Consider the following 16,688-nt stretch of genomic DNA (forward strand, 5'->3'; position numbering starts at 1 on the left):
ATTCATTGTTTCTAAAATTGATTATCACTGTATTTGTTCATGTGATAAACAGGGGGGAAATGTTGGAATAATTCTACGTAAAGTTATCACATTCACTGTACCAACAGTCTTTCTCATGAATTGCAGAAGTACTGTGTGACTTGTGTTTCCCCACTGTGACCTCGGAACGAGATAATAAAAAGAGAGGAGACGCAGAGAGTTTTCAGAGCGGGTTGGAGATTGTAACTGAAACACTCTCTGTCCGTTCTCCTTGCGAGTAAGACCAGAACTGGACTTGGTGTGTGTTCTTTCTTGCAGATTTAATAAATGTCCAGAGGTTGAACCTGACAATGTATATATACACTTCTGTAAAGCAAGTTGCTGCTGTACTTTCTTGTTTGGTTCTTCTAATTGTGTACTTAATACCTTATAAACCACAGCTGAATGGAGTCCAGAGAAAAAGTATATCTTGTCTCTTTTTTATGATTTCCAGCATTCCCTCTAACTGTACAGAAAGTGGGTTCAAAAGTATTTGATTATTTTTGAAAATTTCTTAGATCCTGAAATCCAAATTATTGATTGTAGAATTAATAAACAATAATACTATAAATGGTTTTATACATACACTGTAAAATTTCCCTTCAGAATGTTTGATATTTTATCTCTATAAACAGCATGCAAGAAGCATGTGCCACGATTGGGGCTGACAATGGAAATCAGACCTGAGATAGTTTAGAGTTTAACAATTATTTATTTAACGAAGACATTCTCACCACATGGTAGCCTGCACAGGATGGCCATGCCCTCACCAACTTAAGGTAGGAAACAAGGGATGAAAATAAAGAAACACAGACTTTTGAATCCAAGAGGAGGAATTTCTCCATCTGGGTCATCCCTGTGACCTTTGACCATTCACAATGGACTCCTGTACTCTGAGGCGGGCTCCAGTTTGCCAGGCTGCAGTGGGTCTCACTGAGTATCACTGTGATCACAAAATGATTGCAAAACTCAGAAGAATGCAAGATCTGTTGTCTCTAACAGTGAACCTAAAATGGCAGACTACATCAAGTTAAAATACTCAAACAAGAAGAACTCTGTCTTTAACTTTGTGTTTTACTTTTAATTTTCATCATCATGAATATCCATAGAATATCCAAAGGAAAACCACCAGTTCTGTAAGTCTGCCTAGGCAGTACTTTATGGATTTAATTTCTTTATTTGTGATAATTCCAGGTGGAAATTAAAAAAATTGTTTTACATTTTAATAAAAAAAAAAATAAAATTGTTCTTGCCGAAAGTTTCCAGTTACCCCAAACTCGACATGTTTTATTTCCCTCTTGTCAGAAGTATTATTAGTAAAGCCATCCAGCAGGTCCAGAGTAGGCCCGGCTGCAGAGGACCAGCAGAGCCCCTCAGCATGTACTCCACCCGGGACCAGGATCCATTGTTTGGCAGAGGTTGGACTCCCAGCGTCCAGCACATCAGGTTGTAGACATCCACAGCTCGGATTGGTGCCACCCGCACATTCTGCTTAAAGTCTGAAAGGAAGAACATTAAAGTTGAGAATATACCTCCAGATTTGTTTTCAGCTTGAAGGATGAAATGTGCAAAATCTCCAATTCAACCTACTGTTTCCTAAAAGATCAACACCCTCAAAACTTTTGTCACTTGTCGACATTCGGCTTAAATACATAATATTCAATCTTTTGATTTAATTCAAAAGGTTTTAGGCAATGACAAACAAAATGCTTCATAAAAGGTTTCCAACACATTACAAAGAAATGTACTCTTGAACACACAGACAAATACCCTACCCCCAAAAAACCTTCAATAGTATGTAAAGATGTCTGAAACAGTTTGATAAACTAATTCAATAAAAGGTGATATACATATATAAAAGTAACTTAGTTACTTTACTGATTACTTGATTTTAAAAGTAACTGAGTTAGATTACGAGATACGGTTTACTTATTTTCAGCAGCTGCCGACAATACCCCCACTGTCTCAACATAAAAATAACAACCGGTTTTGCCAAAAAATTGGGGGGGCGCCCTGCCAATTTATATTTTTACTCAGGAAAATGACAGAAAATGGTGTAACATATCTGCAGATGTGTTATTGTTGCAATGTTAAGGTTTAGCGATGATGTTGTGTTTGTTCCGATTCTTTTGTGTTACACCTCAATGCAACGTTGGAGCGAGTTGTCCTGTGATTGGCTGCGAGTGGAGAAGGGGGGCGAGTCAGGTGAGTGTGCAGAGATTGCCTCTGTGTCTGTGTGTGCGTGTGTCTGTGTGTGCGTGTGTGTGTGTGTGTGTGTGTGTGTGTGTGTGTGTGTGTGTGTGTGTGTGTGTGTGTGTGTCCGGTTGGAGGACAATAAAGGAGCAGCCCGGTTCTGTTCAGTAATATAGCGTCTTTACAGACAAGAAACTCGTCTTCCTTTCCAATGTCCTGTGGAACACTACAATAGTAATGCACATGACTTAGATGCGTAACTTTAATCTTATTACTGGTTTGTAAATAGTAAGGCTTTGGATTACTCGTTGCTAAAAAAATTGGTCACATGAGAGTAACGCATTACTAAGTACCTACTAAGGAACTAAGTTATTAAGTAATGCATTACTGGCATCACTGGGTATGCATACAACAGTTTGGGAAACAGCACTGCATATTGGGGAAAGAGAGCTACTTCCAACAACAATTACAATACCCTGAAAATAAAACCTGAAGTTCCAGTATGATCTTATACAGCCGTCTGGACAGCATGCCTTCAAAAACCTGAAGCAAGTCCAGCTGCTTGAATTGCAAAATTAAACTGATGAGAGACCATCTTAACAGAAAATGAAATGATGTTAGTTACCAGGTCCCTTAGCCAAGAAGAAGCCTCTCATGTCCTGGAACTCATTGTCATAGCCATGCCAGCCATTTTGCCACGCTGAGGCATCCCCAGAGTTATTCCTCCAGTATGGAAGTTTGGCTTTGTTCTGGAGAGAGAAAAACAAACAAAAACACACACACACACACACACACACACACACACACACACACACACACACACACACACACACACACACACACACACACACACACACACACACACACACACACACACACACACACACACACACACACACGCACACGCACACGCACACCAACACAAATACACCACTGTGTCTATGACTATGTATTAGATGTCTCCCAAACCTCATCAGTGACGAGATGTTTAGCCGCACGTCATCTTTTAACCGCTGGCTGTCAGGGTGGTGTCCCAGTAACTCGGTAGGCTTCATTAATAATTAGAAGTCCTTCTGGGGCAAGCCTGGTCTCATTAGGAGGGATGGCATCCATCCCACGTTGGATGGAGCATACCTCTTATCTAGAAACATAGTTAAAAGCTTAGCTCCTCCATCCTGATGCACCAGAGTGGGGACCAGGCAACAGAGTCGCAGTCCTACACGCCTCTCTGAGTTTCCCTCTCGGCAGTCACCAACCATAGCTAACTTAGTTAAACATCCCATAGAGACTGTGTCTATCCCTCGGACCACCACAAGTATAAAACTATCTAAACCGAGGAAAACAACTTCTAATGACTCCAAAAACTTAATCCGTATCAAGTGTGAAACTAGACAAAATCAAGACAAAAAAATTAAATGTGGTTTCCTAAACATTAGATCTTTATCATCCAAAGCTCTTCTAGTCAATGATCTGATAACCGAACATAACATTGATCTCTTTCGATTATCAGAAACCTGGCTACGTAAAGATGAGTATGCTAGTCTAAATGAAGCCTCCCCTCCAAGTCATATTAACACTCAAATAGCTCGTGAAAGTGGTCGAGGAGGGGGCGTGGCAGCCATCTATAGCTCTCAGTTACTAATTAACATTAACCCAAAATCCAACTTTAGTTCTTTTGAGAGTCTGAGCATGACCATGCGACACCCGTCAAATAAAATAGTAAATTCTCTAGAATTTGTAATCATTTATCGTACTCCTAGACCTTATTCAACTTTTTTAACTGAATTCTCTGAATTTTTGACAGATCTAGCCCTGACTAAAGATAAGGTTATCATGGTAGGAGACTTCAATGTTCATGTTGACGTAGAAAATGATAGTTTCAGTGCCAGCTTTAGATCTACACTTGACTCTCTAGGTTTCTCTCAGGTAGTAGACATGCCTACCCATAAACATCTACACACCCTAGACCTTATTCTAACTTATGGTTTAAATATAGAGCATCTGACCATCTCTCCTCACAATGATTTCCTGTCAGATCACTTCTTAATAACCTTTGACTTTGTTCTAAATAGTTATAAACCTCCAGCTAAAGCCGTGTTAACCAGGTCTCTCTCTGATAACATAGTAACTAAATTCAAGGAAAGAATTCCCACTGCTATAGAATCAGTAGTGAATCTTCCTGACCCATATACTGTTGCGAGCTCAGACATTGAATACCTAACAAACAGTCTGACAGATATGCTAAAAACAACGCTAGACGACATAGCTCCTCAAAAAATGAAAATGAAAAAACAGAAAAAGTCATCCCCATGGTTTAACTCATCAACCTGCGAGCTTAAACAACGCTCCCTGTAGATTAGAAAGAACTTGGCGTTCGACAAAAACAGACATAGATTATATAGCCTGGAAGGATAGCTTCAAAACTTATAAGAAAGCTCTGAGTAAAAGTAGAACTAATTACTACTCATCCGGTTTCTTTTCAGTACTGTAGCCAAACTGAACAATAACCAAAATAGCGTTGAGCCCACCATTCCTATCAATATATGTAGTGAGGACTTCATGAAGTTCTTTCAAAATAAAATTACAACGCTTAGGGATAACATCCATCAAACCCTACCGTCCGTTAGCCACATAACAGAGGAACTGGTTAAACCTAACAGTCATCTGGAATGCTTTCAGCAAATACAACTAATCGAACTAAATTCCCTTATTTCTTCTGCTAAACCAACTACTAGCCTGTTGGACCCAATTCCTACTGGAATTCTGAAAGAGGCACTGCCACTAATAAATAATTCCATACTCGAAATTATTATCCAGTCTCAAACAATAGGCTATGTGCCACAATCCTTTAAACTAGCAGTTATTAAACCTCTCATTAAGAAGCCAAACTTAGACACAAGCCTTCTCTCAAACTACAGGCCGATCTCCAACCTTCCTTTCCTGTCAAAGGTTCTGGAGAAAGTAGTCGCTAAACAACTCCAGGATTATCTGCACGAGAATAATCTGTTAGAGGACTTTCAGTCCGGCTTCAGAATGAACCACAGTACAGAGACTGCACTGCTAAAAGTTACTAATGACCTTCTAATGGCCTCAGATAGAGGTCTTCTATCTGTTTTAGTTCTTCTGGACCTTAGTGCCGCATTTGATACTGTCGATCATAATATACTTTTAAGGAGATTAGGAGATGCCGTCGGCATTAAAAACTTAGCCTTAAACTGGTTCAAATCATATTTATCTGACCGGTTTCAATTTGTTCATGTAAATAACAAATCTTCAATGCATGAACGGGTCCTGTGTGGAGTACCACAAGGCTCCGTCCTCTGACCGATATTGTTTAATCTCTATATGTTACCACTTGGAAATATTATTAGGAAACACAACATTAACTTTCATTGTTATGCAGATGATAGTCAGCTATATTTCTCAATTAAAGCCAATCAGGCCGACCAACTTGTTAAATTAGAGTCCTGCCTCAGGGACGTTAAGTCCTGGATGTCTATCAACCTCTTAATGCTCAACACATCCAAGACGGAGGTTACAATCCTAGGTCCTAAAAAGCTCAGGGATAATTTTTCAGATAATTTGATTACCTTAGATAATATTACCTTAACTTCTAACAGTGATATTAGGAACCTGGGTGTTATTTTTGATCAGGATCTATCCTTTATTTTCCATGTTAAACATGTCTCCAGGACAGCCTTCTTCCACCTAAGGAATATTGCAAAATTAGAAACTTCTTGTCCTTTAAAGATGCAGAAAAAATTATTCATGCCTTTGTGACTTCAAGATTAGATTATTGTAACTCCCTAATGTCAGGATGTCCAAACTCCTCTGTTAGGATCTTACAGCTAGTGCAGAATGCTGCTGCACGTTTACTAACCAGAACTGGAAGAAGAGAGCACATCTCCCCAGTCTTAGCATCCTTACACTGGCTTCCAATTAAATCTAGAATAGAATTCAAGATCCTTCTGATCACATATAAAACTCTTCATCAGAAAGCTCCGTCCTATATCGAGAAACTTCTAGAAGTGTATCACCCTCCACGAGCCCTTCGCTCTGAGGATGCAGGACTGTTGGTAATCCCTAAAGTCCATAAAAGTAAAACAGGAGGCAGGAGTTTCAGTCATATGGCTCCTTTACTCTGGAATCAACTACCAGCCTCGGTCCGAAAGGCCGACACCATTAGTTTATTTAAGAGTAGACTAAAAACCTTCCTCTTTGATAAAGCTTATCATTAGGAATAAAATAGGAAAACTAAGTTGAGCTGCTATAGGCCTAGACTGCTGAGGGGATTTTCTCTCTCCCGTTAAAGGGAGAAACTCTACATTTGGAGCTTCTGTTTCTTGTCTTTCTTTCTTTCTCTCTGTGTAACAACATTACTGTAACCACCAGATACTGCCACCGTCTGTTTTTCTCCCTGACAGGAGGGGAGCAGGATCCAGGGGATCAGACCCAAGACTCACAGAGTGGATTTATGACGGTCCTACTACCCGACCCCACCACAGCACCGGGACCCCACCGCAACGGCACGGCCCTTAAACTCCAGACTGAGATTGTTTCATCATCAGACCAACGCTCATCATAGACTTTTCTTATTATTTGTACTTATCTCGCCTGTCTGCCACTCTCTCTCCCTCTTCTATTCCTCTCTCTCCCTGTCCTATCCCATGTCCTTCTCCCCCCAACCGGTCAAGGCGGATGGCCGCCCTTCCAGAGTCTAGGGTCCGCCCCACGGTTTCTTCCTGAAGAGGGAGTTCTTATGAACTTTTCTCCATGCGAGGGAGTTTTTCTTGGCCACTGTTGCTTGTTACATCTGCTTGCTTTGGAAGGGTTTAGTTGGGTTCTGTTGTACTCTATCATTGTAAGAGCGCTTTGAGATGTTTGTTGATGTGATTTAGCACTTTACAAATAAAATTGAATTGAAAATTGAATTGAATGTGCCAACCTACAGTCTGTGGACTAAACCATCTTTCACTCTTTATGCAAAAAAAACCCCAAAGCTTTGCATCATAAATGACAGTGTATCCCATTTTCTATGTTTTCAGAGTTGTGCACCCTGAACTGCCCTCAAGGTCAGATTCATTTATGCTGATTGATTTGTATGATACAGGCAGACAGAATATGTGCACTGCACTTCACTATCAGGGTATCCCACATTTTCTTATAAGTGAGTTTTTGAATAACTTGCATTCGTCAAGCTCTTCTGGAACTCCAGTTTCAGTTTGTGGGATAACAATTTCTACTTTTAAGTCCAGGTTTGACGAACCTGTTAGTTTGGACTGTCATTGATCACATTGTTAGTTAAACTGATGTACTGCATGTTTAGACTGCTGCAACTGCCAAACTGAAGGTGAAATATATGCGCATATTTATTCAGTGTGTTTTGGTCCATTCTCCAATTCACTGGGCTGCTGCCCTAAATATGATGATGCACAGGTTTATTCAGCTTTATTACCTCTGTGATAAACCAGCCTGGATCAGCCACCAGTGTGAGAGGAGAAACAAACCTCCCTCTCTTGTAATGGAACCGCTCAGGGATCTCCTGCCTGCCATAGACACGCATATTAGGGACTTGAGACAGTGCTGCATACACCTGAAACAAACACAGATCAGTCAAAAAAATAATAGCTTTTTACTAAAAAATAAAATTGCATTACAGAACAGTTCACTATAGTTTGTTACAAAGTGTTCATATTGATGAGTAATTTGAAGAGCTTACTGACGTGGTCAGCAGCTATATGACGTTCTGTGAAAATGGTGTAATTCCAAAAATAGAAGTCAAAATATTTCCAAATAGTAAACCCTGGGCCTCAAAATCTCTGAAAAACAGAAAGCCTTTCAGAGAAGGTAACCTTACTGAGCTTAATCTGCTTAAAGGGGAAATCAAGAATGAACATTCCATCCATTCATCCATCCATCTTCTACCACTTCTATCCTCTTCATGGTGACAGGGTGCTGGATAGGGCAAACACACACACACAAACAACAAAACAACCACACACACTCACAATCACACATAAGGGCAATTTAGCATCACTAATTGACCTCACATGCATGTTTTTGGACTGTGGGAGGAAAATTGAGTACCCGGAGGAAACCCACGCACACATAGGGAGAACATGGAAACTCCACACAGTAAGGCTGTCGCGGGGTCCACCCAACAACCTCCCCAAACTGGGAAAAACGATGGCGTAGTTGTCAGCTGTGTTGTTGTTTTTCTAATTTTTTTTTCAGGCCTCTCCAAACAGTGAATCATACTATTTACAAAGTGCAAAAAAAAAGAAAAATACCCAAATGTGAAAATAAACAAAGCAAAAAAAACTGTATATACAAATCTGTACAGGTTATATACATATGAGTTCTTCCTCAACTTCAGGATACAACAATGAAGCTCCACAGATCAGTACTTGTCACCACCTCTAACCAGAGTCCAACTCTCCCATCAGGCCCAGCGCAGCCCGTTTTTATCTGTTTAACCCCTCCCACTGGCCGTAACCTTTCGCTGACAAAATACATTATCTTTTCTTAAACACAAACCCTAATACATAAATAAATAGATTTTCCATCATTTACCTTGGCCATATTTAAATACAAATTAACCCTTACTGACAGGATTATGCACTCCCACAATAACCCCTCAGTAAACACAGCAATAAGTTTTAAAGGGAAAAAAATAATAACATTGTTCACGTGACCGTGAAACCTTCCGGGCCCAAACCATTTAACCCGACTGGTGGTATGGTCCGGGTTCGCCAGTCACCCTGCAGGTGCGTCACTGCCGGCTACTCTCCGCTACACTGGAAGGTGAGTGAAGGTGTGTGTGAATGTAGGAGAGCGAGAGAAATCATACCGCTACAAGTGTGCACCCTTGGTCAAGATACTGACAAAAGAGGGGGAGAAACTGGCTTGTATGTGAGTGTAGGTTATTGCAGAGTAGGTAAGTGAGTGTGTGTCCATGTGTGTGTGTGTGTGTGTGTGTGTGTGTGTGTGTGTGTGTGTGTGTGTGTGTGTGTGTGTCTGTGTGCGTGTGCGGTACACGGCGGGTGCGCCGCGATGATATGTGGCACGTCAGCGCGAGTGATGGAGCCGCTCCATCACAAAGGTCTTGAAACCACAATCTCCTCACTGCGTGGCAAAAGCGCCAAGAGTGAAATAAAAAAATAAAAAAGATAAATTAAATTAAATTACAAAGTTTTTTTAGGATGGTTTAAAAACCACCATTGATACACAGAGCAAGAGCCACAATAGGGTGGGGGCTGATGTTCAACAGTATAAGGTGTGTGTGTGTCCGTGCGCGCGTGAGTGTGTGATGTTGAGATCTTCTTCCCATTTTGAGTTTGGAAAGGATATTGAGATATTTGAACATGACAAAATTGACATGATTTTAGGAAGTGGTTTTGGTGTTGAAATCTTCAGCTTTGTCACTGTTTGAGGTAAGTTCAGGTCAATCTGTTCTAGTTTGAACTTCGTTTGTAATTTTGACTAGAGCTGAAGATATTGCAAATAGTTGTTTTGACTGATTCCACATGTACGGAAGAGTTTTAGGGCCACTGAAGAAAAAAAAACCCAGAGGGCTAAAATAAAAGCAATCTTCATGAACTTCAGAAAAAGTCGAAAATCAAAGTTGAGATATTTTTTTTCGGAGGTAAAAAAAAAATCTTCATGCACTACAGAAAGAGTCGAAAATCAAAGCATGGTGATGTCATTATGTCACCTACTTCATCAGGTGATTTGCAAAGAGCGGGTCATGCAAAGATTATCTCCGAAGCGTTTCGCGTTGGAGATACTTCTTCTTCCTTTGCAGAGTTAAACACTCATTTACAAGACTTTTAAAATGAACAGCGTATTACATATTATAAAAGAGACACCAGGACCACAGAGGCAGCATCAAAAAGAGTGAACTTGCCATCAGCAAATGCAGATTTAGTCTATTACGAGGTCAAGTTCAGGTGTATTAAAAGGTAGGAAGAATTACAAGACGAAAGCCACAGGTCAAAGGCCAAATCAACGGTCAGTACTAAATTATAGTCACTATGTATTAAGCGTAACATGAAGTTAAGGAATTAAATTCACTTAATAAAAAAAGGCAGAGTACCTCCTGTAACCTTTGTAATTCTGCTGGAACACTGAAATTGCAGTACTTCTTAAGGATGTACTAAAATGTATTTTTGCTCCAATTGTTTGTCATATCACAATTAGCAGTAAATTCCAAAGCCATTTTTTTAATTTGTTTCCATTTTTTGGGGAGTAATGAGCAGCAATGAAGTATATTACAGTACAGTACAACTATATACAGACCTTTACCCTATACATTTCCCCTACCCTAGTTGTGTCTTCACAACACTCAAAATGATTATATCAAGTGGATGACTGGTTGTATCGAATACACTCTTCCAAAATGCTTTAAAGCCGCCATCCTTTTGTAAAATTGGATGTGTGAATAATACCCAGTTTTCAAGAGAAATATTTGTGATAGGGTATAATTTCAGGATATCAATATCATTATTTTTAGGAAACTTTTAAACACCTGCCAAAGCAACGTCGTTTGAACGAGGAGCTAGAGGAGGTGGCCACTATTCTCCATACCAGACCAAACAAGAAAGAGCTCCAGGACCAAAGGGAAAATGGTCACCTTGCTTGATTTATCAAACAAGTTGGGCAAGTTAAACCCAAAAGTTGGTAATCTTGAAGATACTCTTGGTGATTTAGACACAAATGGTAAGTTTAGATCACAGATGTACGAATTCAAAGCCCTGCTTATTCTAAATATACATGAAACTAAAATGTGAAAGTGAGATTCTGTTGCTTAAAATGAATTAATTGTTAACACTTATTATTTACAAATAATTTGTGCTGTCAAAAATAACGCGTTAATTTAATTAATTGATTTGAAACGTTTAATTAGTTAAAACAAAAATTAACGTAATTAACATAGTTTTGTTTACTTTCAGGGTTTTGGGTTTTTTTTTTTACTCCCTCGCAGCACACTGACTACAGAGCTATGGAATCACAGGAGTGCCAAAATTTTAAGGAAATAAATCTGGAAATATAAAGAGAATCAATAATACAAAAAATATACAAAGATAGTCATATTCTTTTTCTATCTTGTGTTTGCTTATTCCATTTTGTCAATGCTTCTCCTGTTTTGTCTTTGTCTTTTCCATTTGCTTTTTGTCATTGCATTTACTCCATGAGTCAAGCCGTCTGGAAAAGACAAAAGCAATACAATGCAAATCAGCAAAGGCTGTGGGCGGGTCTTTCTGTTCAGGGTGACGAGTTGATACCTGGGAATGAGGATGCCGACACAGTGCAAGCATTACTCCAGATTTTAAAGACGCACAACTCAGCCTGGCAGAATACCAAAACTGTACTGACAGACAAGGGCTTCACCGAACGAACTGTATACAAGAATGCGTTCCCAGATGCTAAACTTCAGCTTTGTCTCTTCCATATCTTACGTTCCATGAAGAGAGAAATCAACATAGAAGATGAAAATTTGGTTAGAGCAGAGTAACTTTTGTTTGGAAATCATCCAGAAGATAGCCTATTCAACAGGTAATTCTTATTTTTATTTTAAAATTTTTGTCAAATAGGAACTTTAAGTACAAAAAAGACTAAAGTAAGTTTGGTAGTGTGTTTACTAAAAACATCCCAAAGGTCCCTCTGCAAATGACAAAGGATCACGTAACAAAAAAAAAAAAAAAAATATGAACAAAATCTTCTGCACAGTGAAACTGTCAAAATGTATTTGATTGCTAAACACCATTTTATTACTTGAAAAGTTTTATTTTTTAGGTGAAGATGACTACACACGCAAACTTCAGTTGCTGAAAGACACTGAGGTCAAACCTGTGATTGAGTATTTCAACCATTCTTGGTATCCAGTCAGAGATCAATGGGTGATTGCCTTGAAACAATTCTGCAACTACAGCAACAACACAACTAATCGATTAGAAAGTATTAACGAAAAATTCAAGCAGGTAAAAACCTTTTCCAAACACTTCAATCTATATTTTTGAGAGTCATTCAGTAACAATGCATTTTTGAGTAAATGATTTAACAAACTTTTTCCAACTACCATGTTTTTTTTCAAACAGAGAAACATGTGGTCGCCACTGGACAAATTCGCCATTGGTCACATGACCCCCACCAGGGGGCCCCCACCTCAGAAGCTGCATCCCTTCAGCTCACCACCAGGGGGATCCACCAACTGCGCCACACCCATGGTCTGGAAACCTGAGACCAGCCCAAGGAGATTGGCTGAGAGGCATCCTGAGCGCAGCAGGGGTCAGACTATGACACACCACTATAAAAGTCCAACACGTGAAAATCCAAGCATCTCCAAGACAGACTCGCATCGATCCAGACGCAGAACTTCGTATGGGGGCACAAAGGGCCGCGTGTTAGCTCACGCGGACTGGGCCGGAACATTTCCAACTCGCAGGACGAGCTGGAAAAGCCGTGGAAACGTACTTTTGTTTCTCTTTTCTTTTTCTTCAATGGGACCCAGACAACTGCAAGCCAACGTCCTTCCCCTCCAGCCGTGCAGCTTCCCCGTGCCTGCTAACCTGAATCTCGCTTCTGCACCCACGCAAGAAGTGCCAGGTTACTCACAGTGCGTTTGCGCACTCCCCGTGTTCCACGCCACAAAATGCAACTCAGGTCTTCCTGTCCCTGGGACACAAAAGACCTGCCCGCGGCCGCGAATCAAAGGATTTCCCCCGGCCATGGAGGCACGTTCCACCCACCTTCTGACCAAGTAAGGGGCTGTGTGCAGAATAGGTAGAATAACGTGCTATTGATATTGTGTGTGTTTTATTTTGTGCTTGTGAGACTCTGGGATGATGATCCCCTCCTCTGTTTCCAAGCAGTTTGTGCCCACGCGTAGATAGCCATCCACGCAAATCACTGTATGCGCGCACAAGCATCCAGGAGTTATCCCGCAGCTATCAGAAGCTGAGAAAGCTTGAGCAGCTCACCCAGCTTCTGTGGATAACTACTGGACTATCATGTTAGCAGAACCTGCCAGAACTCTTCTCCCTTTCTCTTCCTCTCTCTCTTTCATTAACCCCATTCGTGCACGCCCCACGCGCCCGCTGCGGCTCGTCTTATCTGATCCAGCTAAGCGCACACACATAGCCACATTTAGCACCCGAACTGCTAACTTGTGCCGCTAACGACATCTGTCAGATCACCAGAGTTCTGACTGCATGTTCCGACACCCAGTTAGAACTCCGGCTCAGAACCGGACTGACAGCGTCGTCCGGTCGTCACGTGACCTCGGAAAGCGTCTCCCTATCGCCACGCCAATTTAATGCTAATAACCAACCATAAATCCCAACATAACAAAATTTTCCAACTTGAAGAAATTCTTTGCTGATCTTCAGCTGATCATCAGATGTCTGCCCCAAGAAAGAGATAGTCGTTTATCCTATGTCATCATGACATGTCCATGTGGATACATGCTGCAGATTCTTCACTTGGTAGATTTTCAAGACTTCTGACCCCTCATGCTTACCAGATTGTTCAAAAACAGATTGAATTATCTTTGAAGGTCAATATTCCAGGTATAATATAATTTTAGCCCCGGGCTAGCTCAGTTAGTAGAGCATGAGACTTGCAATCTCAAGGTAGTTGGTTCATGTCCCACGCCGGGCGCCACCTTCCTGTGGGCTCACCACCCGCAGGAAAGGTTCTTAATCGGTGCAATGTGATCTGGGTGACAGTGCTCAGACTGCCATCCCCGCAACCCGGAAACGGATAAGCGGGAGAAAATGGATGGATAATCTAATTTTAGCTCATTATTATTTTATTCATGATATCCTTTAACAATATCCTTTTTTTCTTTCAATTCCTGGTTTTTAATTTCAATAATTTCTTCATTGCGTGGACCAACACACATGTAGAGGAAAAAAATCCTACTACCCTATGCATGTAGTTGTATAGAGGAAGGAAATTATACTGGCTCATGTAGAAAGGTGTCTAGAGACATACCAGCTTGTGTAGTAGTGGCTAAGTAGATCTGTTAAAAACCTGTGTTAGAGTGAGCATGCAGCTGCATGTCTGTGCTGCACTCATGTTATGTTTAATTCGCATAGCTGTCTTTTGTTATACTCTACATCCACACATGTGTTTTTAAAAAAAATGGAACGCTCTATCAATGGTTCTAATCGTGTCATAAGCAATGCCAAAAGCTGAGGGTGGGTCAAGATGACCTATAGACAGACTTTTAACACTACGACACCATTAAAACTCCCAAACAAGGTAGTAACCCAGGGGAGGGGCTTTCCAGAGGGGACTTTTGATGGCACGATTAGATCCAAGTGTATGAAGGGTGTTTCAAAACATAAAGGCAGGATCAGAGAAGGGAATTAAAGAAGGGGTCATGCGCTGTACAAACTAGCACACCAGTGGCTGCACATTCTCATTATCAGTCTCCAAATCTTACATATCCATCATGCCAAAACACTTATCACTGTTGGGATTTATGGTTGGTCATTAGCATTAAATTACTGTAAGTAATTTATGAAAAATTGAAATTATTAATGGAAGTAAATGGTCATTTACTCATTAACAACTCCTAAAGTAATTGAGTAATTACTTAAAAAAAAAGAATAAATTATCCAAAAAAAATTATTAATAAAAAATTATTAATTTGCATAAATTTGTTATTTATGTATTAATAATAAATTGGGGCACTACCAGATAAACTGGAAATAGCTAATACCAAAATATCAGTCTCGTCTGTAAAAGGTTTATTTAAGTTAGTTAATATTTCTGCGTGAAATATAACAATCTTGAATAAAAGGGGAAGGTGTGAGATCCAAGCACAGACTGTTACAAACCAGTGACTTGTCAACAATAAATACACAATAATCACCAAGAATCGTTCAATTCAGCTAACAGGCGTTTGTTAATAAAAATGTATTAATTCATAAATAATTCTGAAATCATCCCATAAATCAACACATTGAAATAGCAAACGACATGTAACACGGAGATCTAATCTATTAAACAGCAAACACTATGTACAAAGAGTGTGTGTGTGTGTGTGTGTGTGTGTGTGGTCTGGAGAGATGAGGGTGATGGTGTAATGACCTCGAACGTCCACCAGGTGGAGGCAAACGTTGGCGGGTCAGTGTGGTGACCGTGACGACCACTAGGGGCGTGCGGCGGCACGCAGAGGGAGAGCACAATGACTTGATGTGTCCACCAGGTGGATGTCAAGAGGGATTGCGATGACCCACGCGACCACTAGAGGCGTTTGACTCGCTCTTTCTGGGGACTCGGCGGTTGCTTAGTGGCCAGATGAACAAGACGTCCGACGAGCGCGCATGCGCGAGGGCGGTCTCGGAGCGAGGCAGTCTACCGAGGGCGTTACAAACGGACGGTTCCGTTGGCCCGGTTCTGAGCGCTGGAGTCCTAAGTGGAGGTCGGGACCTGCAGTTAGAACTCTTGTGATCGAAGCAGATGTGCCCTTGCAGTAACACTTGCACTTGCACTTACACTTGCATGTAACACTTGGGTGTTACATGCAGTTGCCTGTGTGAGCTTATCTTGATCAGTTAAGGGGGGCGTGTAGTGGGGGCGGGTTAGTGAAAGAGGGGGGAGAGAAGAGAACGACAGCGAATTCTGACGACGCTCGGTTCTGAACCCTGGTTCCTCCACACAGAGCTCCCAGTGGGCCTGGAGCTCACTTGGACCTCTGGTTCTGAGGTGAAAAACCAGAGTCCTGGACTTGGTTGGTGCGCTTGAACACAAACATATGCGATGCTGCGGCCTTATCAGCGGCACATTGAAACACACATCATGTTAAGAGAACATCATTCTAACAATATATGTCTGCCCAGACAAAAGCTCTCATCCTCTGTGGTTTGGTGCTGTTGGTTCTGGGAGGCTGTGGTAACTGGTTGTTACCGGGTCTGAATTCAGCGTCCTGAATTCAGAGGCCTGTCTCCAGCTGCAGGAGGGGACAGCAAGGCAGATGAAGGAGGAGAGGAGACGCTAGCTCTGGTCTCCAGAATCCCCCAAAAAAGGCAAAATAGAGTAAACAGAAGTAGGAGTCCAAACTGTGTCCTGCTCGTCCAGCGGGCTGGTCTTGGTGTTTCTTTTGTTGGTAGTTGGGTGCTCTCTATACCATCCTGAGGTAGGAGAGACATGTCTCTCCCTCGATGGTCAGATTGAGAAGCCGAGAGTGTTGGTTGGAAAAGTTTCACTAAGGCTTGAATTTCGGACCCCTGTGGTGTTTGGGTCGGGTTCGATCATCCTCATTGGCTGTCGACCTGGGGGGGTCATAAAAGTGGCTTGCTCCCCTGCTGTTTTATGGCCTGTTCATTGTCCCTGGTGATTCTCCTCAGTCAGAGAAACTTTGGGGAGCAGCTCACTGGAATCTTCAGCCCAACACCAGTAAGTCATGCAGAAGGGATAGCTGCCCTTTTGCAAGCCTTATTGCTTCCAACAGCTGTTGCAGTCATCAA

General features: G+C 41.3%; 1 protein-coding gene across 2 annotated transcripts in view; it reads right to left on the minus strand.

Moving 5' to 3' along the window:
- Positions 1-713: 713 nt before the first annotated feature.
- Positions 714-16,688, minus strand: part of enpp6 (ectonucleotide pyrophosphatase/phosphodiesterase 6) — a 92,403-nt gene continuing 76,428 nt past the window's right edge. Inside the window, exons 6-8 of one of the 2 annotated variants that reach the window (XM_080465764.1) lie at positions 7,667-7,804; positions 2,837-2,960; positions 714-1,517 (exon numbers count right to left, since the gene is read on the minus strand). In XM_080465764.1, coding sequence (XP_080321890.1) covers positions 1,306-1,517; positions 2,837-2,960; positions 7,667-7,804 — 474 coding nt within the window. In that variant the 3' untranslated portion in view covers positions 714-1,305. The remainder of the gene's footprint in view (positions 1,518-2,836; positions 2,961-7,666; positions 7,805-16,688) is intronic. The other variant, XM_080465765.1, reaches the window with a different exon arrangement.

This window comes from Lipophrys pholis, assembly GCF_963383615.2.
Source record: "Lipophrys pholis genome assembly, chromosome: 6".
In the NCBI taxonomy this organism is placed as follows: domain Eukaryota; kingdom Metazoa; phylum Chordata; class Actinopteri; order Blenniiformes; family Blenniidae; genus Lipophrys; species Lipophrys pholis.